The sequence below is a fragment of the Anguilla rostrata genome, chromosome 9 (genome assembly GCF_018555375.3).
Source record: "Anguilla rostrata isolate EN2019 chromosome 9, ASM1855537v3, whole genome shotgun sequence".
NCBI lineage: Eukaryota > Metazoa > Chordata > Actinopteri > Anguilliformes > Anguillidae > Anguilla > Anguilla rostrata.
The window spans coordinates 27,111,692-27,137,499 of record NC_057941.1 but is presented as its reverse complement, the minus strand read 5'-3'; the positions used below and the strand labels follow the sequence as shown (position 1 = coordinate 27,137,499).

At 45.2% G+C, this 25,808-nt stretch overlaps 1 protein-coding gene across 2 annotated transcripts in view; it reads left to right on the top strand.

The window, feature by feature from the left end:
* The window catches only part of LOC135263439 (large neutral amino acids transporter small subunit 4-like), a 37,286-nt gene extending 14,748 nt beyond the window's left edge, over positions 1–22,538 (top strand). Inside the window, exons 3-15 of one of the 2 annotated variants that reach the window (XM_064351458.1) lie at positions 26–296; positions 1,886–1,941; positions 2,240–2,316; positions 9,200–9,292; positions 9,462–9,595; positions 13,276–13,472; positions 14,013–14,156; positions 14,793–14,810; positions 15,453–15,585; positions 16,340–16,472; positions 18,133–18,206; positions 19,002–19,125; positions 20,089–22,538. In XM_064351458.1, the coding sequence (XP_064207528.1) occupies positions 26–296; positions 1,886–1,941; positions 2,240–2,316; positions 9,200–9,292; positions 9,462–9,595; positions 13,276–13,472; positions 14,013–14,156; positions 14,793–14,810; positions 15,453–15,585; positions 16,340–16,472; positions 18,133–18,206; positions 19,002–19,125; positions 20,089–20,250 (1,616 nt within the window). In that variant the 3' untranslated portion in view covers positions 20,251–22,538. The remainder of the gene's footprint in view (positions 1–25; positions 297–1,885; positions 1,942–2,239; positions 2,317–9,199; positions 9,293–9,461; positions 9,596–13,275; positions 13,473–14,012; positions 14,157–14,792; positions 14,811–15,452; positions 15,586–16,339; positions 16,473–18,132; positions 18,207–19,001; positions 19,126–20,088) is intronic. The other variant, XM_064351459.1, reaches the window with a different exon arrangement.
* The last annotated feature ends 3,270 nt before the right edge of the window (positions 22,539–25,808 follow it).

Sequence of the window (25,808 nt, the reverse complement as noted above, 5' to 3'; positions counted from 1 at the left end):
CTTTCACTGTCTCTGTGTCCTCCAGGGAACAGCTCGGTTCAGAACCACACCCAGCCGAAGCCTTCCGCAGTGACCGTGGATCCGGAATACCAGGACTACTACGCTGAGGAGACGGAGGCCACGCCCGGCCACGCCGACGAGGTCCTGCGCATGAACGGCTGGCTCATCTGCAAGGAGCAGGACGAGATTCTGAACCTGGCCTTCACCATGGGCTCCTTCCTGCTCAGCGCCATCACCCTGCCCCTGGGCATCGTCATGGACAAATACGGGCCCCGCATGCTCAGGCTGCTCGGGAGGTGAGCCGCCGTGGGGTCGGGCGCGGAGCAGCGTTGTGTCACGCTGTCAAGTTGTGTTATGTTGTGGTGTGCTAGGCTGTGAAGTTGTGTTATGTTGTGGTGTGTTAGGCTGTGAAGTTGTGTTATGTTGTGGTGTGTTAGGCTGTGAAGTTGTGTTATGTTGTGGTGTGGTGTGTCACGCTGTGAAGTTGTGTTATGTTGTGGTGTGTTAGGCTGTGAAGTTGTGTTATGTTGTGGTGTGTTAGGCTGTGAAGTTGTGTTATGTTGTGGTGTGGTGTGTTAGGCTATGAAGTTGTGTTATGCTGTGGTGTGTTAGGCTGTGAAGTTGTGTTATGTTGTGGTGTGTTAGGCTGTGAAGTTGTGTTATGTTGTGGTGTGGTGTGTTAGGCTGTGAAGTTGTGTTATGCTGTGGTGTGTTAGGCTGTGAAGTTGTGTTTTGTTGTGGTGTGTTAGGTTGTGAAGTTGTGTTTTGTTGTGGTGTGGTGTGTTAGGCTGTGAAGTTGTGTTTTGTTGTGGTGTGTTAGGTTGTGAAGTTGTGTTTTGTTGTGGTGTGGTGTGTTAGGCTGTGAAATTGTATTTTGCTGAGGTGTGTTAGGTTGTGAAATTGTATTTTGCTGAGGTGTGTTAGGTTGTGAAGTTGTGTTATGTTGTGGTGTGTTAGGTTGTGAAGTTGTGTTTTGTTGTGGTGTGTTAGTTGTGAAGTTGTGTTTTGTTGTGGTGTGTTAGTTGTGAAGTTGTGTTTTGTTGTGGTGTGGTGTGTGAGGCTGTGAAGTTGTGTTTTGTTGTGGTGTGGTGTGTTAGGTTGTGAAGTTGTGTTTTGCTGTGGTGTGCTGTGTTAGGTTGTGAAGTTGTGTTTTGTTGTGGTGTGGTGTGTTAGGTTGTGAAGTTGTGTTTTGCTGTGGTGTGCTGTGTTAGGTTGTGAAGTTGTGTTTTGCTGTGGTGTGCTATGTTAGGTTGTGAAGTTGTGTTTTGCTGTGGTGTGTTAGTTTGTGAAGTTGTGTTGCTGTCCATGGTGTGGTGTGTTACGGTCTGAGGTTGTGTTTTGTGTGGCATGGAGTTGTGTAGTGGTTGTGCTTCAGAAAAAGGTGCACCAACCTCCTAAAGCATCATTATCAGACAGGTATAGATTGTGGGCAGCGGACCCCTTGGTCATTGGAGTCATCCTTAGTCTATATTTACAATACGTTGTAGACAAAGGGAAAAAAGTATAGCCATTGCAGATAAATTGGGATTTTAAATAAATTTCTTTAAAATAAATTAATTGCATTTCATGAGCTGGGGCTGACATTAGTGGTACAAAGCAGCATGCACAGAAAAAAGATTAAAATTTTGCATCGTAATGAGAAGCTATCTAAAAATATACGTACCTAAAAATAGATACAGTAAAATTGTAGCTAATTTTTGTCTTTTTCCCTTGCATGCTTCCTTGTGTACTGCTTATGTCAGCCACTGTTCATGAGATAATTAGTTTCCATTTACATCTACATTCAGGCATTTAGCAGATGCTCTTATCCAGAGACCCGTAGGGTTGCCTGAATATGACAAAATGACCCTAGTGTTAATTTCACTGTTACTGTATGTGATTACAGTGCCTGTTTTGGCCTCTCCTGCCTGTTGATTGCCTATGGAGCCAATGACCCAGACAGTAAGTGCTCTTACGCTCCTCTTTGTGTGGTTAACCTCATTCAGTGTGGCCTCTCTGTCATTATCTCTCTCTTTCAAACCACTTTTGACCTCTATGGCCCTGCTTCCTGTTTTCTTCATCTGTTTTCACCACCTCTATCTGTCTGTCTGCCTGCCAGCCTGTCTGGCTGTCTGTCTGCCTACCAGCCTGTCTGGCTGTCTGTCTGCCTGCCTGCCTGCCTGTCCTCCAAATCTCCGCACCAGGCGCTTTCCCTGTTTGTCTTTCTCTCTGACACTCTGTCTTTTTTGGTCCTTCACAGATATGTCCGTCCTCATCTTCATCGCTCTGGCCCTGAATGGCTTCGGAGGCATGTGCCTGACCTTCACATCTCTGACGGTGAGTGGAGTGGGGGGGGGGAGCATACGTGCTGTTGCCAACTCACCAGCTTTGTCCCCAGATCCAACAACACGTACGAACCCCCTAAAAGCAACTGCAGTGAAAATGAGTTCTTTTTTACGAGTAATAATCTCGAAGATTTTCATTAAAATAAATGTCTGTTAAGTCACTATCTATCGCTGAATTAGGTAACACAATGGTGATTGAGCCTATTATTATATTAATTTATATAATTATTATTATTATTATAATAATTATAATTTATGATTAAAGAACTGGGTTTCTGTGGCGACATTCCCGGGAAAAAATCACAAGCGGCGCATAGATAATGACGCGTTTTCCATCACCCATCAGTGGTTGGTCCATCAGTGGTTAGCTCCGCCTACCCTCTCCAGAGAGGGTAGGCGGAGCTAACGCAACAGCCTTGCTCTTCAACTCAGTTGTGTGTGAGCAGCGTACTGTCTTTTCCGGTGTCTGCTAGCATTAAAAATGGGGGGGGGGGGTTATAGGGTTATTTTATTATGCTTCCTCATATGTTCCTTCAGCCTTGATGCCCTTTTTGATGAAATCTCCTTTGTTTTTGTTTTATTCTTCTTATTCTGATTGCTAATTTAGCACCCAGCTCAGCTTTATTCTAGAACAGTTTAGCTAGCAAAACCAGAAACAAGGCAGTTGTTTCAAAAATATCACACAACAGTCATTCACGATGATGATGCACGAGATACATAATTGCACGAGCCACAGCGAATCCCGCAAATTCTTCTCTGCAGTGTAAAGATGTTCATACTGAGCAAAAGGGGGATAAAGAACGTTTGTGGAAATTGATCATCACTAATTCTACCCCAGGTCTGCTACAGCATTTTAACCCGGCTCGGCAGTGTAAAGACAGCTTAAGTTAGCCTAATGTTAGACAATGAATGAGTATGTACATAACGTTACTTGTATAACAACCATTTTTTATTCAGTAAATAATAAGTCTAACAGTTGGCGTGGCCCAGGTGACTGACTGCCAACTGACTGACGTCACACAGGCGACACTGGTTGGATCCGGTTGGATCTATGGAAAGTGAGGTCCAAAAACACACCTGCAATTACCGCTTCTCGCCATTGGTACCGCCAAAGAGAACGAAACTGAAATCTTTGAGATTGTAACTTTAAAGGAGTACCATGGTGGTTGAACGTGACACTTCCCAGTTGTCTTCAGGCAACAACAAAACAAATGTGCATAATTTTTTTATTCTTCAGTCATTTCAATGTACTTTAAAGCGTATTTTTCTAAGCCTAAATTTCCCACTATAAAAATTCACCCGAACCGTCTGGGCGTGGTAATGAGAACTGTCAGTTAGCTATGATTGACAGACCGTGCCCGGTTACCATAGCTACCCCCATGATATGCGCTCACTTTGGGAGACTGAATTTTCACAAGCTAGCTAGCTTAGTAGTATATCAAGTATCGATAGATAGCTAAGGTAAGAACGTTGACTTATATCCAGTTATAATTTTTGCTATCTAGCTAGCCAAGTTAAGATGAAAGCACAACTATAACGTCCTCATAAAAGCAAACTAGCAAGCTAACGTTATCGATAGCATTGCCTTATGAAAGCAAACCTCCTAGCTAGCTAACGTTAGCTAGCTAGCTAAATGAATATAACCAGAAATAATCTAAAGGCACTCTAATTTAAGTGAACCTAACGTTAGTCAAATATTTACATTGTCTGAACAGCAGGACGGTGTGTCCTGTCAGATTTCTTTACGGGGCGTGGAAATAGGAGTGGTTACTGTATTCGTGACGTAGAAAAATGACAACTTTCTCAACCGGTTGAAAATAGGATGATGAATTTAAAACGCATATTTCTCCAAAAATACAGAACGGACATATTTAATACTTTGCTCATTGTGTTTCTTCAATGCCTCTTGTGCAAATAGCACATAAAACCGAGAAAGTGTGAAAATCACCATGGTACTCCTTTAAGTAAATACTAAACACTCTGTATTTACTCTCCTTAAATTTGAAAATGGTTGCGTACATGCATGAATGCAATCACATTGTTGCGTAATGACATCATTGCATCAATATGTCATCATGTTTGGCATGGCAACATCACCTAATGGCTTCTAGTGACAAATAGACCAATCATTAACCACATTCCTCGAAAAAAAAGTTGGCGACACCACAGGGGTGGATCGGGGGACGGGGTGCTACACAGGCACACATTGGTGTGCTGACATTGGACTGAACCTGTCTGACCTGAGGCAAGGTTATGTAACCTGGCTGGAGAATAATAGCATTAATAATGAGCATGTGAGGCGGGTGGTCTGAAAACCCTGGTCTGCTGCCTTTTGTTCTCACCTTGAAAACAGAAACCAGTTTACACTAAAGACTCCAGGTGTGGTGTCTTGACTGTGGAGTCAAACTGATCAGTTAAGTGCTGACTACCAATAAGAAAGCAGTGCGCCCTGGCCGAGGGCTGAAGACCTGTGATGTAAGCGTTAAAATCCCACTTCCTTTCTCTTCTCTCTTGCTTGGGAGTCAGCATTATTTGTCGTTTTTTCAGACACTAAATCCTGCTTAGCCGTGAGTGTGACTTGTGTTGTAACTTCCTGCCCTAGCGTTTTAAGGTCACGCACACATAGCCCTGCGTCTGTGAGCAGGCTCGAGTGCCGTCACATGACCCACCACTTCTCCTTTGTTTTTGTCATTTTCTTTTGTTCCCTTTTGGAACAGGGAGATTCTTTGGGTCTCTGGTTGCTTTTGCAGTTCTGCCATGTGTGAAGGAGAGAGAGAGAGAGAGAGAGAGAGAGCTGTTAGCCGAAGCAGTGGCTATTGGCACCGTCGCGTATTGTAAAGTTTTCTGCTCTGGCCATAGCTGGCGACCAGCGGTGAAATGAAGTGAGACCAGAGCCTGTGACGTCACAGCGCTCCCTTCACGGTCGCTGCCCAGTGGCAGATTGTGCTGTATGAAATTGTGCTGCCTCTGTGTGTGCGTGTGGACACAAACCGGTCACAGCCGGCTTGTGTCAGCTGCTGTTAAACTGTAACCTGTTTACTGCAGTTTTTTCCACCGCCCAGCTTCTCTTCCTCTCTCCGTTATCTCTCCTCCCTCCTCTCACCGTTTCCTCCCCTCCCTTGCTTCATTCTCATTTGCCTGTCAGTGAGCCTCACTCTGTTTTTTTGCACTCTCTGTCTGTTTTTCTCTCTCTCTCTCGTGCATACTCTTTCTCTCTTTCTCTTTTTCTTTTTGTCAGCAAACTACACAGGATTTGGTGGACTTGCCTATAGAACAGGCAAATATACCATTGCAGTTTTCCAATGAATTGTCACTGAATCCATTCATATACGGGATGTTCTCTATAGGTCCCTTCTTTCTGAGCTCTTTTTCTTCCTCCCTGTGTCCCGTTCCTCATTATGTAAGAGCCACAGTTGTTTAAATGATCCGTGAAAATGGCCTATATTGGCTGAAAGTCAAGCCGGTGAACTCCAGCCCAGATCCGCGTGCAGCGTGTGACAGCAGGTTGTGTGGTGTGTCAGGTGAACATTCTCTCTGTTCTGTATCCTCCTGGGAAGGACAAGGCTGGTTACTGATTAGCCCAATCAGCAGGCCTCATTACACGTCTGTTCAACCTCATGAAGTCACACCTGGAAAAAACACACTGCATAGCACAACGTGCACTCAACGCACATTCACATACACGCGCACATACAGACAGACGCACGCTCACATACACGCGCACATACAGACAGACGCACATTCACATACACGCGCACATACAGACAGACGCACGCTCACATACACGCGCACATACAGACAGACGCACATTCACATACACGCGCACATACAGACAGACGCACGCTCACATACACGCGCACATACAGACAGACGCACATTCACATACACGCGCACATACAGACAGACGCACGCTCACATACACGCGCACATACAGACAGACGCACATTCACATACACGCGCACATACAGACAGACGCACTTTCACATACACGCGCACATACAGACAGACGCACATTCACATACACGCGCACATACAGACAGACGCACATTCACATACACGCGCACATACAGACAGACGCACGCTCGCATACACGCGCACATACAGACAGACGCACTTTCACATACACGCGCACATACAGACAGACGCACATTCACATACACGCGCACATACAGACAGACGCACGCTCGCATACACGCGCACATACAGACAGACGCACTTTCACATACACGCGCACATACAGACAGACGCACATTCACATACACGCGCACATACAGACAGACGCACTTTCACATACACGCGCACATACAGACAGACGCACTTTCACATACACGCGCACATACAGACAGACGCACTTTCACATACACGCGCACATACAGACAGACGCACTTTCACATACACGCGCACATACAGACAGACAGCACTTTCACATACACGCGCACATACAGACAGACGCACTTCTCATACACGCGCACATACAGACAGACGCACGCTCGCATACACGCGCACATACAGACAGACGCACTTTCACATACACGCGCACATACAGACAGACGCACTTTCACATACACGCGCACATACAGACAGACGCACATTCACATACACGCGCACATACAGACAGACGCACTTCCATACACGCGCACATACAGACAGACGCACTTTCACATACACGCGCACATACAGACAGACGCACATTCACATACACGCGCACATACAGACAGACGCACTTTCACATACACGCGCACATACAGACAGACGCACTTTCACATACACCCCGCACATACAGACAGACGCACTTCACATACACGCGCACATACAGACAGACGCACATTCACATACACGCGCACATACAGACAGACGCACACTCGCATACACGCGCACATACAGACAGACGCACATTCACATACACGCGCACATACAGACAGACGCACGCTCGCATGCACACGTACTGTATGCTTACACACTCACGTAGAAACGCAAACATGCAGACTCACACGCAGACAAAGGCACACGTGCACACATACGTACATGCACACACATATGCTAACACACTCTCGTAGAAACTCGAACATGCACACTCACACTCAGACAAATGCGCACATGCACACACTCACATACAGACAAACACACACAAGAACACACACTGAAATGAGAGACTCTGCCATTGTGCCGTAGGCCAAAGCTCTGGGAGTGAAATACACAAACAGACAAGGCCCTAGCAAAGTTAGCAGCATGCGTTTGCCGAGTGGATGCATACGAAGTAGATGCAAGGAGGAAGAGGTGGGAACAGAGAAAATGGTGGCTACTAAAAAACCCAAACAGTCATTGTTCTGGTCGTTTAAAGGTTGAGCAGCGTTGTGTTCTTCCTGTTCCACCCCCGTATGTCCACAGTGGCGTCTGGTTTCAAGGTGAACAGAGCAGCAACTTTCAAAACCTCCTTATGCGAGCTCTGCCTTGTTTTTAAAAAAAAACTATGAATCATCTTGTAGCGTTTAAAATTCAATTAAAAACATTTTGCATTTAATTATTTTTTTAATTAGTGTCTGCTGGTCGTATAAATGCGTCATTCTCATTTAGATGATTGACATTTTACCAGTTTAAGAAAGTCACATGTTACTTGATACATTTAACTGAATGTAATTCATTTCCTAAAATTCAATAGAAAATATGAATTAAATTATTTCAAATTATATGTAAAGAATTTAAATTTCATCATGATTTGGTTCTCCTAATCATGTGCTCAGCCTCACATTCTCTTATGTAATGAAGTGCTTGTAGTTGCCCAGCCATTCATAAACAGAGCGTTCCAGATCAGCTCCTGTTGAGGCAGAAATGGGGGGGGGGGAGGGGTCGGGGAGTTTGGTATTGTTATTATTGTAATTGCCATTTTGGTTGCTTGTCTCTCCAGGCGACCTCTGTCCCAATTAGGAAAATAACGAGCCTGAAATATACAGGGCTGAAGGGGGAAGAATGAGGCGAGGGAGGAAAATAAGAGGGATGGATGGAGAGGGCAGACAGGAGGGTAATGCGTGGGGGGGGGGTTGGTGGTTCTGATGAAAGGGACACGTGTGAGCACATTGAAACTGCCGCCAGTTCCAGTTTTGTTTCCCCATTAATGGATACTACTGCTTAGGGAAGCTTAATAGTGCCAGCAAGACAAAGTTGGGAAGCTGCTGAGATTCCATTGCTCCTTCTTTCTGTGAATTCTGTCTGCGTGCGTTGACTGATTTATTCAGACTTAAAGAGGCACGTGTTACCTGGTTAATACTGTTTACATTCACCCCTCCCCTCACATACACACACACATACACACACAAACACTCATGCCCTTTAATGAAAGCTGTTTGCTTTAGTATTGGGTACAGGCTGTGCTCTGTCTTTGAGATCAAAACAGCGACGTTGTTCCACACTCTTGTTTTGGTTGTCCTTTTGTAACACCGCTGACCTCTCACACACGTAAGCCCTGCCTACACAATCCAGCACACAGCTGCATTTTTAATTGGTGCCTTCAAAGAGCCTTGTTGCACCAGGCTCCACGGCTTGTCGCTGGAGGGACCCAGTCGCACCCCTGCATTGGGTGTCCTCTGTACTGGACACTTCTCACGTCACAAGGTTCAGGCAGGGTACCCAAACCTGCTGTTACTGAACACATTTAATGATGACCTTATTGCATCAGTATAATCAGGTCCCTCTCTCTCTCTCTGCATATAGAACATGTGTATTTTTGTTGGACTAGTAATGTAAGTGTTTTTCAGAAAATCTTGTAGATTGAAGGTCATTGTTTCTGTAAATATTTTTGTTCAAGTAAACGGTATGTAAAGATAAAATCTCTCTCTCTATCTCTCCCTCTCTGTTCCTCCCTCTCCCTCCCTCTCCAGCTACCCAACATGTTTGGTGACCTCCGGTCCACTTTCATCGCTCTGATGATCGGTTCTTACGCCTCCTCCGCTGTCACCTTCCCTGGCGTCAAGGTACTGAGCATGCTCTGTCTGCTCCCCCTCCAGCGCTGGCGTGAGAACATCCAGTTCCCAGCCGCGAGGCCGCGGCCTTATCGCCTCGCCCCTGAGGGGAAGTGTGTGGGTTATGACTAACCCCAGTCACGGGGCCCGAGGGTTTCAATGTCGTCTTCACGCCTCTCAGGTGATCTACGACCTTGGCGTGAGCTTCATCACCATCCTGGTCGTCTGGACAGGCGGTGCCGGCCTCGTCTTCATCAACTGCTTCCTCAATTGGCCATTGGAGCCTTTCCCAGGACCCGAGGACATGGACTACACGTGAGAGACGAGCGCACACGCTCACACACGCACATGCTTAGGCTCACATGCACACGTAAACGTCTGCACAAACATGCTCAGATTATACACACGCTCACACACGCACATGCTCAGGCTCACATGCACACGTAAACGTCTGCACAAACATGCTCAGATTATACACACGCTCACACACGCACATGCTTAGGTTCACATGCACACGTAAACGTCTGCACAAACATGCTCAGATTATACACACGCTCACACACACACATGCTCAGGCTCACATGCACACGTAAACGTCTGCACAAACATGCTCAGATTATACACACGCTCACACACACACATGCTCAGGCTCACATGCACACGTAAACGTCTGCACAAACATGCTCAGATTATACACACGCTCACACACACACATGCTCAGGCTCACATGCACACGTAAACGTCTGTACAAACATGCTCAGATTATACACACGCTCACACACACACATGCTCAGGCTCACATGCACACGTAAACGTCTGTACAAACATGCTCAGGTTATACACACGCTCACACACACACATGCTTAGGCTCACATGCACACGTAAACGTCTGCACAAACATGCTCAGATTATACACACGCTCACACACGCACATGCTCAGGCTCACATGCACACGTAAACGTCTGTACAAACATGCTCAGATTATACACACGCTCACACACGCACATGCTTAGGCTCACATGCACACGTAAACGTCTGTACAAACATGCTCAGATTATACACACGCTCACACACGCACATGCTTAGGCTCACATGCACACGTAAACGTCTGCACAAACATGCTCAGATTATACACACGCTCACACACACACATGCTCAGGCTCACATGCACACGTAAACGTCTGTACAAACATGCTCAGATTATACACACGCTCACACACACACATGCTTAGGCTCACATGCACACGTAAACGTCTGCACAAACATGCTCAGATTATACACACGCTCACACACACACATGCTCAGGCTCACATGCACACGTAAACGTCTGCACAAACATGCTCAGATTATACACACGCTGTCACACACACATGCTTAGGCTCACATGCACACGTAAACGTCTGCACAAACATGCTCAGATTATACACACGCTCACACACACATGCTTAGGCTCACATGCACACGTAAACGTCTGCACAAACATGCTCAGATTATACACACGCTCACACACACACATGCTCAGGCTCACATGCACACGTAAACGTCTGCACAAACATGCTCAGATTATACACACGCTCACACACACACATGCTCAGGCTCACATGCACACGTAAACGTCTGCACAAACATGCTCAGATTATACACACGCTCACACACACACATGCTCAGGCTCACATGCACACGTAAACGTCTGCACAAACATGCTCAGATTATACACACGCTCACACACACACATGCTTAGGCTCACATGCACACGTAAACGTCTGCACAAACATGCTCAGATTATACACACGCTCACACACACATGCTTAGGCTCACATGCACACGTAAACGTCTGTACAAACATGCTCAGATTATACACACGCTCACACACGCACATGCTCAGGCTCACATGCACACGTAAACGTCTGCACAAACATGCTCAGGTTATACACACGCTCACACACACACATGCTCAGGCTCACATGCACACGTAAACGTCTGCACAAACATGCTCAGATTATACACACGCTCACACACACACATGCTCAGGCTCACATGCACACGTAAACGTCTGTACAAACATGCTCAGATTATACACACGCTCACACACACACATGCTCAGGCTCACATGCACACGTAAACGTCTGCACAAACATGCTCAGATTATACACACGCTCACACACACACATGCTCAGGCTCACATGCACACGTAAACGTCTGTACAAACATGCTCAGATTATACACACGCTCACACACGCACATGCTCAGGCTCACATGCACACGTAAACGTCTGCACAAACATGCTCAGATTATACACACGCTCACACACACACATGCTCAGGCTCACATGCACACGTAAACGTCTGCACAAACATGCTCAGATTATACACACGCTCACACACACACATGCTTAGGCTCACGTGCACACGTAAACGTCTGTACAAACATGCTCAGATTATACACACGCTCACACACACACATGCTTAAACACAGACTTGCTTAAGCACACGCATACTGCACACACAGACACGTGTACACACGCAAACACACACACACACACACAATAATGCTGCACGTGTAGCAGACACACAGGCGAACACACACACACATGCATGCATACATACATCACACAGGCAGACAGGGAGACACTTGTTTTAACCGTTGATATTAAGTTACAACATCAGGCTGCATTCTGACCCAATCTTAAGTGCAGTTCAAGTTCCTGGTTGGCATGCTATGACATTCTGACCACCATGCTAATGAAATCTGCCTCTGTCATATATATCTGGTTTATTTCCGGCACAACACGGTTACTGGTCTGATTCCTCTTACACTTGAACTCAGATAGCTGCTATTTGCTGTTTATTAAATTGCAATATATCCCACTTGGACAAAAGCAGAAATAATTGACATATATAGGAGTATGATCAGAACAGCTTTCCATTGTCACAGAAAACAAATTAATATATTGCATTATATGTTTTAAATAAGGACATATATATTATTGTTTCATTAGGGGTGTTGTTTCAGTAATAGTGAGGAAAAAAAAAAATCCCGTCTTGATTTGAAAGGTCAGAGGTCAATGCTGGCATTCTTCCCAGCTCTAAATATGCTTTCCATATATTGCATGCCTTCCACAGATGCTCTGTACCCTGGTGTGGTGGAGCAGGTTGAGCTGAGGGGGTCACAGTGGAAAGGGCACACAGTAAAATGTCCAGGGTTAATTCAGCTCTAACGGTCTTAATTTAAATCTTGACAGATAACATTTGGTCCCACTCTGGAATGTGGGACCAAATGTTATCTGTTAAGAGCGGAATTAACACTGGACATTTGACTGTGCAGGAGTCTGACGGGTCCTGGTGTTGTGCAGAGTTTACGATTCTTACTGTAACTTTCAGGGCCCATCAGGAAGAATTAGCGCAACCTCTCTCTGTCGCTTCACGCATAATAAACTACAAACCTGACCCTTCTCCTTTATTCATTTCATTTTCATTTTGAGACATACATTGACATTGCTTGTGCTTATTTTCTCTCTCTACTTCTGTCTCAGTCCACTTCAGCTAATTTCAGTTCAATGATGCTACGTTGGGGGGAGAACCAGAGCAGTGTTGATAAAGCACATACAGAACACATGCAAATTAAATTAAAAAAAGGTCCAACTATACCAGTAACACTGGAAAGCCGACTTTAGGCTTGCAGCATAGTTTGCGTGGGTTATGTGAAATTAGCTATTATTTCGATCTGTGTGTCATAATATTTATCACTTCATGCATTGTGACAGTGTTATTTTACCTGTCACACGCTTTAAGAAACTGTCATGGCTAATTATGACATATGTAATACCATGCTTATGATAGTGTTATATAGGCTTTGTATCATATAGTTAAAGCTAAGTGTTGCCACTATGCTGCATTGTTTAGCATGCAAACATACTACTAACAAATAATCATGTAATATTGATAAAACGCAATAATGTAATATCTCTCTCCCTCCCTCTTGATCCACCTCTCCAGTGTGAAGATCAAGTTCAGCTGGCTGGGCTTTGACCACAAGATCACCGGGAAGCAGTTCTACCGGCAGGTGACCACCGTGGGGCAGCGTCTGAGTTCGGGGAACTCCATAAAGCACAAGGAGCTGACCTCACAGGACGGCAACAAGCTCTGCCTGTCCACCATGGACCTGGAGCTCAAGTGCAAGACCGACGAGCAATGTAAGAGTCAGCCTGCAGAACGCTGTCGGTACACGAGTCCACACCTGAACACACCTACACAGAGTCAGTATTCACCTGAACACACTACACAGAGTCAGTATTCACCTGAACACACCTACACAGAGTCAGTATTCACCTGAACACACCTACACAGAGTCAGTATTCACCTGAACACACCTACACAGTCAGTATTCACCTGAACACACCTACACAGAGTCAGTATTCACCTGAACACAGCATGAGTAAGCCTCCTGCACACACGGTCAGTTAACCCACAGCCACTACACTTTAATTTTTATTAGAATTCATTCAAATTGAAATGAATCTTTATCTGTATTTTGCTGGCCACTCAGATAACAGCAGGGTGAAATGCACTGGCTGCAGTTGTTGGTGTTTTTTTTTAGTTTTTTGTTAACTATAAAGAGAAGTAATTCATAGTTTGGGAATATGTACTGAAATATGCTTTTTATATATGCAAATGTAATGTTTCAATACTTTCTCTTTCTCTTTTTCTCTCCATCGCTCCTTCTCTCCCCTCAGCTCCCTCCTTCATGCAGAGTGCCCTAAGCCCTCTGTACCTGCTGTGTTTGCTCACCATGTCCATCACCCAGCTCCGCCTCATCTTCTACATGGGAGCCATGAACAGCATCCTGGAGTCCCTGTCAGACGGAGACCTCGACACAGGTGTGTGTGTGTGCATCTCCAGGGGGGAGAGGAGTGGGTGGGTGGGAGGTGGGGGAGGGGGGGTGATGTGTTGAGATTCTGCTACTTTGCAAGCAATGCTGGTTGCAGCTAATGAGGATCCGATCAAAATATTGTGTGTGTGTGTGTGTGTGTGTGTGTGTGTGTGTGTATATGAGAGAGAGAATGGGAGAGAGAGATTGATGGATAGAGAATGAGAGAGATGAAGAGAGACTGAGCGTAGGTAATACCAATGTGTATAAGGAAGGGTCAGGTTGATGTGCCAATTCAAAAACAGAAAACTGCTTGCTTATCTCTTTTCTTTGAAAATTAGGATGCTCAGTGCCTCTGGCTGTGTTTTTATTTTAGTTTTTTGTTCTAGAAGCAAACGAGGGACCATTTTTTCTCTGCTATTCTGTCTTCTGTTTTTTCCATAAATTTGTCAATAAAGGAGAACTGTCATAATGTATGGTCAATCTCAGTATCTTGAAGCTGCTGCACTGTGTTCTAAAATTTTTCCTCTCAGTGCTGAATTAGGGTGTCCACCACTCTGCCTGCAACAGCAAGGCAACCTTTTTTAAATTTGTCTTGGTCTCTTTCTCCCTTCCACTCCCCCCTTCCTTGTTTATGCATTACCAGTGGAGAAAATGGAAGTGGGTAAGGCAGTATTTCGATATGATGGAGTGACCTTAGCTTTAGTGCCACAAACTAAACCATGACCCCTTTTGGTTTGACTCATTGCTCCGTGCTTTTGTTGGTAGTGTTCCTGATAACCTGTGAACCATCTTTAACCATCTAACCTCCATTTCACTTTACTCTTGCCTCATCATTAATCAATATATATTTATATTGGTTTATAAATATATAGATCGATAGATATTTTCAAATATATGGAGACCAGTATACACGTATTCTGATTATCATTTGTTTTGCCAATTGAAGTCTATTCTGATTATATTTTCCGTCTTCACACACCAATGGCATCAACACCGAACCTATTATAGTATTACTATATTTACACTGTAATGAGAAAATTGTTGAAAAAATGCTGAAATAAATGACAAAATATTACATTTATTGCCGATATGGTCTTGTATTATTAGGCAAACATATCACAATATGTTGGTATTCAATGAAAATATATTTGGAGTGCCTCATTATTCAAGTGTATTATATAATATTTTTCTAAATATATAGCAGTATATTTTTGTAATTAAGGGGTTGTCTTACTAACCTGAGCTACTGAGTAATCCCCTGGCTGTCTCTCTCTCTCTCTCTCTCTCTCTCTCTCTCTCTCAGTGAGTCTGTACTCCTCCATCTTTGGAATTCTGCAGCTCCTCTGTCTCATGACCACCCCAGCGATTGGCTGCATCATGGACTGGAAGCTGAAGGACTGTGATGATGGGGAAGCGAATGAGAAGGAAGTCAAACCGTGAGTCTCTCTCTCTCTCTCTCTCACTTTTTACATTCAAATGGAGCTTTATCGGCATGACACGTACGTGCGTGTGCATGTGCAAGTTCATTTACGAACCTAAGGACATAGACACAGGAAATAGGCGCAATAACAAGGATCTCATTAACAAAGATAAGCACGGGCATAAAAATAAGCACAGTTAGCATCAAATAAACCGGGTACAAGGACAACTAAAAACTGGAACTCGAGACACAAATTACAAGAGCCACTGCCACCCAGACAGACAGGTAGTTAGATAGACAGAAAGACCGAGCATCTAAGGAGGGAACAAGGGCAACCTGAATACACAAACAAACAAGGAACAAGTGAAATTAATAATTACACAATCACAGATGCAAAATCAGTTCTTTGTCGCCCTCTGGTGACGAACAGAAACAACAACAGTATCACCTATGAAAGGCATCAATAAGAATACAGTACAGTACCTATATATTGGTACAGGGCTAGATCCAAACAGGCTTACATTTTCTCATTTTTCATACTGTTTCATGATAGGCAGACAGAGGTAAGAGCTGTAGGTTTATTGGACAGTCAGCTGACTCTGACTGATAAAACTACGATCAGAAGGGTTGGGCCTTAGGTTGCTTTGCAGGTGGAACCATATAAGGTATAAGCCAGATAAGGTCTAAACACATATGAGGTATAAACTATATAAAGCATTTGTGCTTCAGATATACATGCCCTGGAAGTGCTTTCCTCCATCTTTCCACAGGGGTCAGCCACCGCCCAAGCGCAGAGACCGTCAGGTCCAGAAGGTCACCAACGCCACTCGGGCGTTTTTCCTCACCAACCTGCTGCTGGTCGGCTTTGGGATCACCTGCCTGGTGCCCAACCTTCCCCTTCAGGTGAGCAGGGGGGGCGCGTACCTGGTGCCGTGCCAGGGAAACTGCCCGGGCAGCGACCGTATTGGCGTTCTGCCAATCAGCACCCACAGCAGTCCGGTGAAAGTGAGGCGGCGGAGGTGAGGGGCCGCTGTTAGATGAAGGCAGAGCAGCATGCTGCTGGCGGGCCGCTGTAGTGCCGATGTGTAAAATGCTGGCAGAACCACAGCTGCTACTCATAATAGGCCAGAAGGGTTTCACTTGCTGGCTGTGTTGGGTGCGGTGGGGAGGGGGGCAAAAATACACAGAAATGTATTTTCGTTAAGAGATGCCTCCCAAATAAATGTATCTGTAAATTGCACCATTATAACCAAAAAATGGAACGAGTAACCTGTATCGCATTTGCAATGCATGCATGCAAATGCGCGTTTCCAGTGAAGTCCATGTATTGGAAATGCTCACATCTCTCCTTGCCCTCCAGTGCTTAGAAAGCCACTGCCTGCGAGAGACACATGAGTATTGCTTTGGCTGAAGCACAGAGACTCTAGGCTCATTTCCCATTCACTCTGGCTCCACATGTCTGAGGAATGCACATTAATCCCGGCGAGGGGCCGACAGCCTCTCTCTCTCTCTTTCTCGCGGCGCGGAGACAGAAGGGACAGAGGCGTTCTTCCTCGTCCCTGAGGTTAAATGCGTACATGGTGAAAAGTCCTGGGGGGGGGGGAGATGTTTAAAACAGGAGGAACACAGAGTCAGCTGAGCTGTCAAACTCAACTCAAGGTCACGCTGAGGGGGGAGGGCAAAGGTTTCTCAATCGGAACAGGCATAGACAGGTCTGGTGTTCCTTTGTTATTCCAGCATTGAAAGAGAGTAAACATGTATGATCTCCTTTGTGGGAGACAGAAGCTTGGTTGTTTCTTTCGACTTTGTGCCTGTGATTCTTACTGTTTCACTTTATCATACTCAGGACAGCATACAAGCTCAAAAGGCCAGTATGCTGGCAGCAGTGTAGTGTAATGGGTAAGGAGTTGGTCTTGTAACTTGAAGGTAATAGGTTTGATTCCCAGGTAGGACACACTCTTGAGCAAGGTACTTAACCTGCAATGCTTCAGTACATATCCAGCTGTATAAATGGATGAAATGTAAATGCTACGTAAAAATAGCTGTGTAAGTCACTCTGGATAAGAGCGTCTGCTAAATGCCTATAATGTAATGTAATATAAGGCCAGATTCAGAATCTGAACTAGCTTAGCTACAGAAAAAAATGGCCACCGAAAATCTCTCTACAAGCAAATGCCTGTTCCAGCTGTCCTGAAAGGTGCAGGAAGACTGATGATCATTTTGCTCACACACATGCGCTTGCCTTCAGTCTCATAGTAGACCGTTACCTACTCAGTTTGTAAATGTGAACTGGGCAACTGTTGCTATGGGGTCTTGCTTCAGTACAAGGCCCCTCGGTTGTGAAGTGACAGTGCTTCCCCCCAGTGGTCATATCTGGTCCCTGCAGTATAGAAACAGCAGCACAAATGGATTTGGGTCAGCGCTCTTCTCATTTAACAGGGAACTCCCTACGGGACAAAAGAAAACACACAAAGCCACAGAGAGGGCTCTGAAACAGGGGTTGCACAGGGACACAGCCCCTGAGGTAAATGGGTTCTCTTCCTTGTTTTTTTCTCCCCCCCAGATTCTGTCTTTCATCCTGCACACGATTGTTCGAGGGTTCCTCCACTCCGCCGCCGGCGGGCTGTATGCTGCTGTGTAAGTGTGATCCCTAAGTCCAGGAAACAATACACGTCCGATTGGCAGTTACATGGTCCTGTATTCTCAAGAATTACCCTACATGTATCTGCCCGTTCTACTTTTTGTAAGTTGCATTGTTGGCTGTTTATGTGTCATTGTTTGTTACAATGGAAGGCTGTTCTGTTCAGCATCTACCTACACATTCCAAAAATGTCAAGATGTATTTCTAACCTGACATAAGAATCTGTTACTGTACATGTACAATATATTATAGTATATAACAAAATGTGTATTCACTTATAGAAATATATTAATAGTTAATACCACTCGCTGCTTTGGTTGGACATATTTGAATAGGACAAACAGAATGCATTTTTCAAGCAAAACTAACAATGTTTTGGAATGTATTTGAAAATGTATTTGGAGTACCTTGATATATTCCTTTCTAATGGATATTTGTATTTATGTCTAGTCGTGTTTAAATATCTTGTATCTTGATACTTACTTTGTACAGAAGAGGGAGCTCTCCCTTCTGCAACACATTGAATCATTAAATAGCGCATATTTTATAGTTGCAGTGCTAGATATTGAGTTTATGCATAATTGTTTGCATAGGCAATGTATATTGCAAGAGTACTGACCCTGCAAACATCCGGTTATGAGCCTAGTTCCTTAACAACCTGATCGCACTGCCTTCTCAGAAATAGAACTTGTAGTGCTACCCATGCCCAGCTGAAGGTTTGAAATATAGCGATGTTTTTACATTCAGGGTTGAAATGTAAATGAAATGTGATGTTTCTGTGCTCTCCCCAGGTACCCGTCCTCCCAGTTCGGCAGTCTGACAGGACTGCACTCTCTGGTCAGCGCCCTCTTTGCTCTGCTGCAGCAGCCTCTCTTCATGGCCATGATGGGCCCACTGAAGGGAGACCCACTCTGGGTAGGCCTGCTCATGTACACACACACACAGGAGTGCGCAACACACACACACACACACACAGGAGTGCGCAACACAACACACACACACACACACACACACACAGGAGTGCGCAACACAAACACACACGCACACACACACACACACACAGAGTGCGCAACACAAACACACACGCACACACACACACACACACACGAGTGCGCAACACAAACACACACGCACACACACACACACACACAAGAGTGCGCAACACAAACACACACGCACACACACACACACACACACAGGAGTGCCAACACAAACACACACCACACACACACACACACACACAGGAGTGCACAACACAAACACACACACACACACACACACACACACAGGAGTGCACAACACAAACACACACGCACACACACACACACACACAGAGTGCCAACACAAACACACGACACACACACACACACAACACACACACAGAGTGCACACACACACACACACACATACAACACACAACACACACAGGAGTGCGCAACACAAACACACACGCACACAACACACACACAACACAGTGGCAAACAAACACACACGCACACACACACACACACAGGAGTGCACAACACAAACACACACGCGCACACACACACACACACACACACACAAGAGTGCGCACACACACACACACATACACACACAACTTCACACACAGACTTATACACAAACGCTCACAGATGCATAACTGGACACACATTTGCGGAACACAGACATGTACATATATTCATAGACACACACGTCTGTGTACACACACATACAGTACACTTGTGCTCACACACACACACACAGGATACACAAAGAATATTCTGACTTTCTCAGCGTGCAACTAATATCGAAATGTACATTAATACATTAACATAGTGCAGTACTGTACAGAGAACGTGTGTTTGAAGTCCCATGACCCTCCTCTCTCTTGCGCAGGTGGATGTGGGCCTGCTTGGGCTCAGTTTATTTGGCTTCTGCCTGCCCCTCTACTTGATCTGCTTCCGCAACCAGCTCGTCCGCAAGAGGCACCAGCAGGACGAGGATGCCAAGATCTACCTGAAGATCAACGGCAGCAGCAGTCCAGAGGCCTTCATATAGAGAGGAGGAAAGAGAGGGGGGGAGAGAGAGAGGGAGGAGGATGGGGGAGAGTAGCTCTAACTGTGACTTTATGTCCTTTCTCAGATTTTTTTAGCCTTATTCAATTGTAGATGTGCATCACCTCTCGTAGAACAAAACTACTGAGAAACAAATGTTTGTGTTCACATGCACACATACTGACATGAACACGTACACATGCACACACACATACACGCACATGTACACACTCGCACACGCACACACTCACACAGGAGCTCACACAGTCCCCATAACGCAGTCTGCATTTATCCTGCTCATCCTGAGAACTCAAAAAGTCACACTTACACACACTCATACGCGCCACATATTCATGCGCAGACACGCACGCACACACACACACACACACACACACACACACACACATACCAGCCTGCCTGGCGTGAGGCAGCAGAAGGACTGATAATGCTGTTGTCATGGAGACTGACACTTAAGATGTGGGATGGAGAGGAGAAGAGAGACTTTTTCTCTTCTCACCTCCGTGCATTTCTTTGTCGAGCTGTTCCATGCCACCAAGACTACTGAAGAACCAGCAGAGCATTTCCTCAAAAGGCCTGAAAAGGAAAAAACCAGAGAATGCCTTCAATTATATCCCTTTTTGAGGATTCAGGAGTATTCTTCACTGCCAGTGTTTTTAAAGGTCCAATGTCTTTATTTTCATAGTTTTTTTTATTTATTTTTTTTGCTTCTTCTAGTTTGTAATGCTCACTAGTGTTCACCAGCCACACACAACGCTGTGACCCCTGCTGTCATTATGGGAGACGGACTGGCATGCGCTCTCCTCTGAAACTTGAGGTCAAGCCACTGCTTCTTATCACACCGCAGTCCCAAAGCTGAAGAGGCAGGAGCGGGGGAAAGACGCTTAACGTGCAGCTTGAGCGATCACACTGTGGGTGCCTGATTGACCAGCAGGGGTCGCTGGTGAGCAACGAACCACCATCATCTTGACCGACTGAATCCCTCCCTACCCCCCCCGTGGACCACTGGCCCCCAGTCAGCACTGGCACCGTCCTGATTTGATACCAGGCTGCATGGCTCCTCCACACACCGGAACAGTGCCTTAACAGGATGAGCTACCTGGCAACCATGTTTTTTCCTGCCATTTTAACCCAAGATAAAGAAGACTAATGGAGAGACTGAACCGTCCTGTGAGGATGATCCTCATTTCAATGTCATTTCACTCAATGCTTACTAGCATTTTTTTTTACTAGTGGTGATCTGTTAAAGGGGTTTTCTAAAATTATTTATTTTCATGGTCACAAGTCACATGGCACTCATTTTGTCTCACAGATTAGGTTAAATGAATCAATGTGTAATACAGTGGTTATGTTTGGGGTTTTTTTTTGATGCCCCAAACATAAAAAAACTATCTTATCACTTTTAATGGTGCTAAATAATTGTAACAATTAAAAATAATAATGAATTAGATGTAGATGATGGTTTTTCTAAGGAGTTGATGAATGAGATCCCCAGCCATGGAGATGGAGTGAGTTTGTGAGTCCTGAGTCCAACCAGCTGTCAGTTTAAACCAGTTTAAACTCACCATGACACACAGGGGTGCCGTCCACCACCTCCTGACGGAGACCAATTGGCCGCACACATGCAGTAAAGTGCCAACTTGGTGCCTGCTTGTCAACCACTGTTGTGCCTGTTTGTAAAATGCTGCCAGGCAGACAGCTGGCACCGGCTGCGGTGCAATAGTTGCCTGGTTGCTGGGGAGAGAAGCCGTCCCGAAGGTGTGAACTGGTGAATCCAGATGAAGGCCTCACACACAAAGATTTCAGGTATGGCGTAATGTCTGGTTGGAGTGGCAATTCCCTGTAATAGCGTCCGTGTGTTCAGTCCACACGTACCCCCTTGCACGCACTGCCAGGTTCCCATCCAGCCAGTGAAAGCACGATGCCCAGCAGCTACCCGCTGGCAGCCCGCCATTGGCGCAGCTGTGCCACCCCCAGTGTCTGACAAACGGGCACTATGCGGTCTGTTAACGAGGCAGTCGCCATGACGGTCCGCTGTTAAAAGAACAGACAATGATTACAGAGCGGACCTGCCGCCAGAGCGCTGCTATTGCACCGATTTGCGAAACACTGGTGGACCAGAAGCTGGTGCTGCCAGTGGGCCGACAGGTACTGCTGGCTCATACTCTTGCCGGGCAGTGTTCCAGCTCTAGCATCTCTTCCTACACTTAATTTGTGGATAGTGAACGAGAAAGGGATGGGGGGGGGGGGAGAAGAGAAAAAAAGAAAAATAAAGCAGAAGGACAGAAAGAGAGAGGGACAGGTGTACGTGTACCCATTCCTCATGGAACTGACCCTGTGTATGTCATTTTGCTCGCCCCCCATGCTGATGACTGTCATAACTCATGCAAGCTGCCGTCAATGGCACCACAAGGTGAGCTGGTGATGGAGGCAGCATAGGCTCATAATTACAGAGTCCTGGCCTCTTAAAGAGAGATGAATGGGTGCATATACACCTGGATGTTTTGTACACAGTCTGCCCCTCCTCTGGAGAAAAGGGGGTCAGAGTAATCTAGCGCACCTTTTCTTGTTGGTGTGCATTTGCCCCTCCCCCCCTTCACCTTCCTCTTCGACCTCCTCCTCCTCCCATGTCCCTGCATCCCAGCCATCCTTTCACATGACGTTCCCTTGTTCTGGTTCAAGGCCTCCCTCCAGGGCAGCCCAGAATTCTGCTGAGAAAAGTTTGGGGGTTGCAGGGGGATGCTAGTGTTAATGATTTAGTATGGAGCCAAAAGTGCCTGTCAGTAAATTAATTGGTTAACCAGTAACTTATTTCTGGGCCGAGGGACTTCTAGATTTCTGCCCAGGTGCCTTTGGCCAGGCAAATCTGCTCATTATTGGAGCAGAGGTCTATAGGTGAGATTCCCTGCTGCTTGGGAAAAAAATGCAACTTATTCTGTCCCAGAATTTCAAAGCGATCATACAAACTCACGAGGATTAAAGCAGAGGAGAAGATGGGAAAATATCTGGGATAATGCAGGAGGTTGTGAAAGGTGGGTGTGTGTGTGTGTGTGCCTGCACGCGCGCTAGTGCATGTGTGCAAGTGTGTGAGTGTGTGTTTGCACAAGTGAGAGAAATGGGCTGAGGTACTCCGACCATCAGTAATGTGAACCCAGAAAGGCAATGCAGTGGACTAGATTATTCTGCACCTCTGTGATGCTGAACATTGCTGAACCAATCACAGAACTCCACACATTACACTACATTACATTACATTACAGGAATTTGGCAGACGCTTTTATCCAGAGCGACGTACAACAAAGTGTGTAACCATAACCAGGAACAAGTATGACGAAAACTCTAGAGAGAAGTACCGGTCCAAGTGCAGGTAACAACCGCATAGTTCAACTTGGACCCTGAAGGTTAACTGTTTAACACTAACACAAACGAGAACAGCAACAATGCAGTCTATGCAAAAATACAAGCAGTAGTTAAGACAGGTGCATTAACTAAGTCACCTACAAGCACAGCTACCTAGTTACAACCCTAAGCTTACAGTCATTTACAGGGAGGTAGGGAGAGATGGGGAGAGGTGCAGCCTGAAGAGGTGAGTCTTCAGTCGTCGCTTGAAGTGGGTCAGTGTCTCAGCTGTTCTTCCACCATCGTGGGGCCAGAACAGACAGGAGACGTGTTCGGGAAGCGCAGGTGCGAAGAGGGGGAGGTGCCAGGCGTCCTGAGGTAGCAGAACGGAGGGGTCTGGCTGGCATGTAGGGTTTGAATATCTTGTGGAGGTATGCTGGGGCTGATCCCTTGACTGCCTGGTATGCTAGGACCAATGTTTTAAATTTGATGGGGGCTATAACAGGCAGCCAGTGGAGGGTAGTGAACAGGAGAGTGACGTGGGAGTGTCTGGGGAGGTTGAAGACCAGACGAGCTGCAGCATTCTGAATGAGTTGCAGGGGTCTGATGGCAGATGCCGGTAGTCCAGCCAGAAGAGAGTTTCAGTAGTCCAGGCGGGATAGTACCATTGATTGGACCAGGAGCTGGGTTGAGTAGGTGATGAGAAAGGGGCGGATTCTCCGCGCTCACTCCACACTCTCCTCTGAGCCATCTGTAGTTTTTTTTTAATTTTTATTTCTTTTCCTTTTTACTAATATGATTCTTTGTATGTGTTCACTGAAGTGAACCGATATGCACCTGTAAAACCTAATCTAATCTGTAAAAGCAATAATTTAATGTGTTAATGTACTTGTGGTATGATACTGACCAGGTTCTGCTCTATCCAGTGTTTCCCGTAATATAACTTAATATTAAGTTTAAAGAATATTTTTATTTATATATTAAATACAGAAAGGTAAGCAGTATGCATGAGCAGTGCGTACCAGTGCAATGTAGTCTGTAAAGTGGAGTTGTGGGTTTGAATCCCAGGAGAGGAACTGTGTTCTTATGCAAGGTGCCTGAGGGGAATTTTGTCTGTAAATATCTAGCTGAAACAGTCAATAACACTGTATGTATTATATGTGCGAAATAAGTCACATTTAATAAGTGTCTGCTCAAAAATAAATAATGCCAAAATATATGTGATGTATTTCATATATATCAATTATTGCAAGTTATTTTATGCATATTGAAATATAATATTTTTGTATATTGTGGATTATATTCCTACTCAGATAAGTAGCAATAATTGATTGATATATTAGTTTTAAAATAAAGGCTTGCAAACATACTCCTTTGGACCTGGGTTCCTTGAATCTTTAAGAGGTTTGTGCTTTTCTGTCTTTAAAACAGTAAATGAAAGCTTTAAATTATTTTTTGCTAAAATGGCTTGATTGGCCTACCAGGAAAATAGATCATTTATTGTATTCAAGTGTTCCTTACAACACCCTGCCAACTTCCTTGCACGCAAGTCTGTCTGTCTGTGGGTGCATGTGTGTGTGTCTTTTTTACTGATTTTGCATAAAAAGAACTTGTCTTCAAAGAAAGATATTTGTTTTTTTCTTAGCACACTAATTAGCCACATACCTTCCAGCAAACCTGAAGACTTCAGTCTCTGTGGAACACAAGACCAGGTCAAAACCTAGTATATGGCTGGACCGGCCGACCAACCTAACTTCATAACTCGGCTGACCAATGGTGTAACTTAATCACTCAGCGACTCACAGACATTCGCATTTGTAGGGCTGGCCCCGCTGTTGCGGTCCAGCCAAACATTAACCCAGCAAGCTTGAATTCTCATTTTATATTTTACAAAGGGTCTCGTAAGAAAAGATCTGTCGAATGAAGACTAATATCCCTTGTGCACATTCCTCTGCCACATTTAATTTTGTGTGTGTGTGTGTATGCATGTGTTCGTTCCTGCCCCTAACAGTTTCAACAAGATTATTACTAGAATAATTACAATCACTGTTAGGAAACCACAGGAACTTGTTTAACACTGCAGGGTGTGATTCTTGCATCTGACAAAATTGCCACTACGAGCATGTTTTGTCTGGGCATGTCTCTGAATAATGAAATGTTTGGAAAATCGACAAGAGCTGCCCATTATGGCTGAAAGGGTAATGA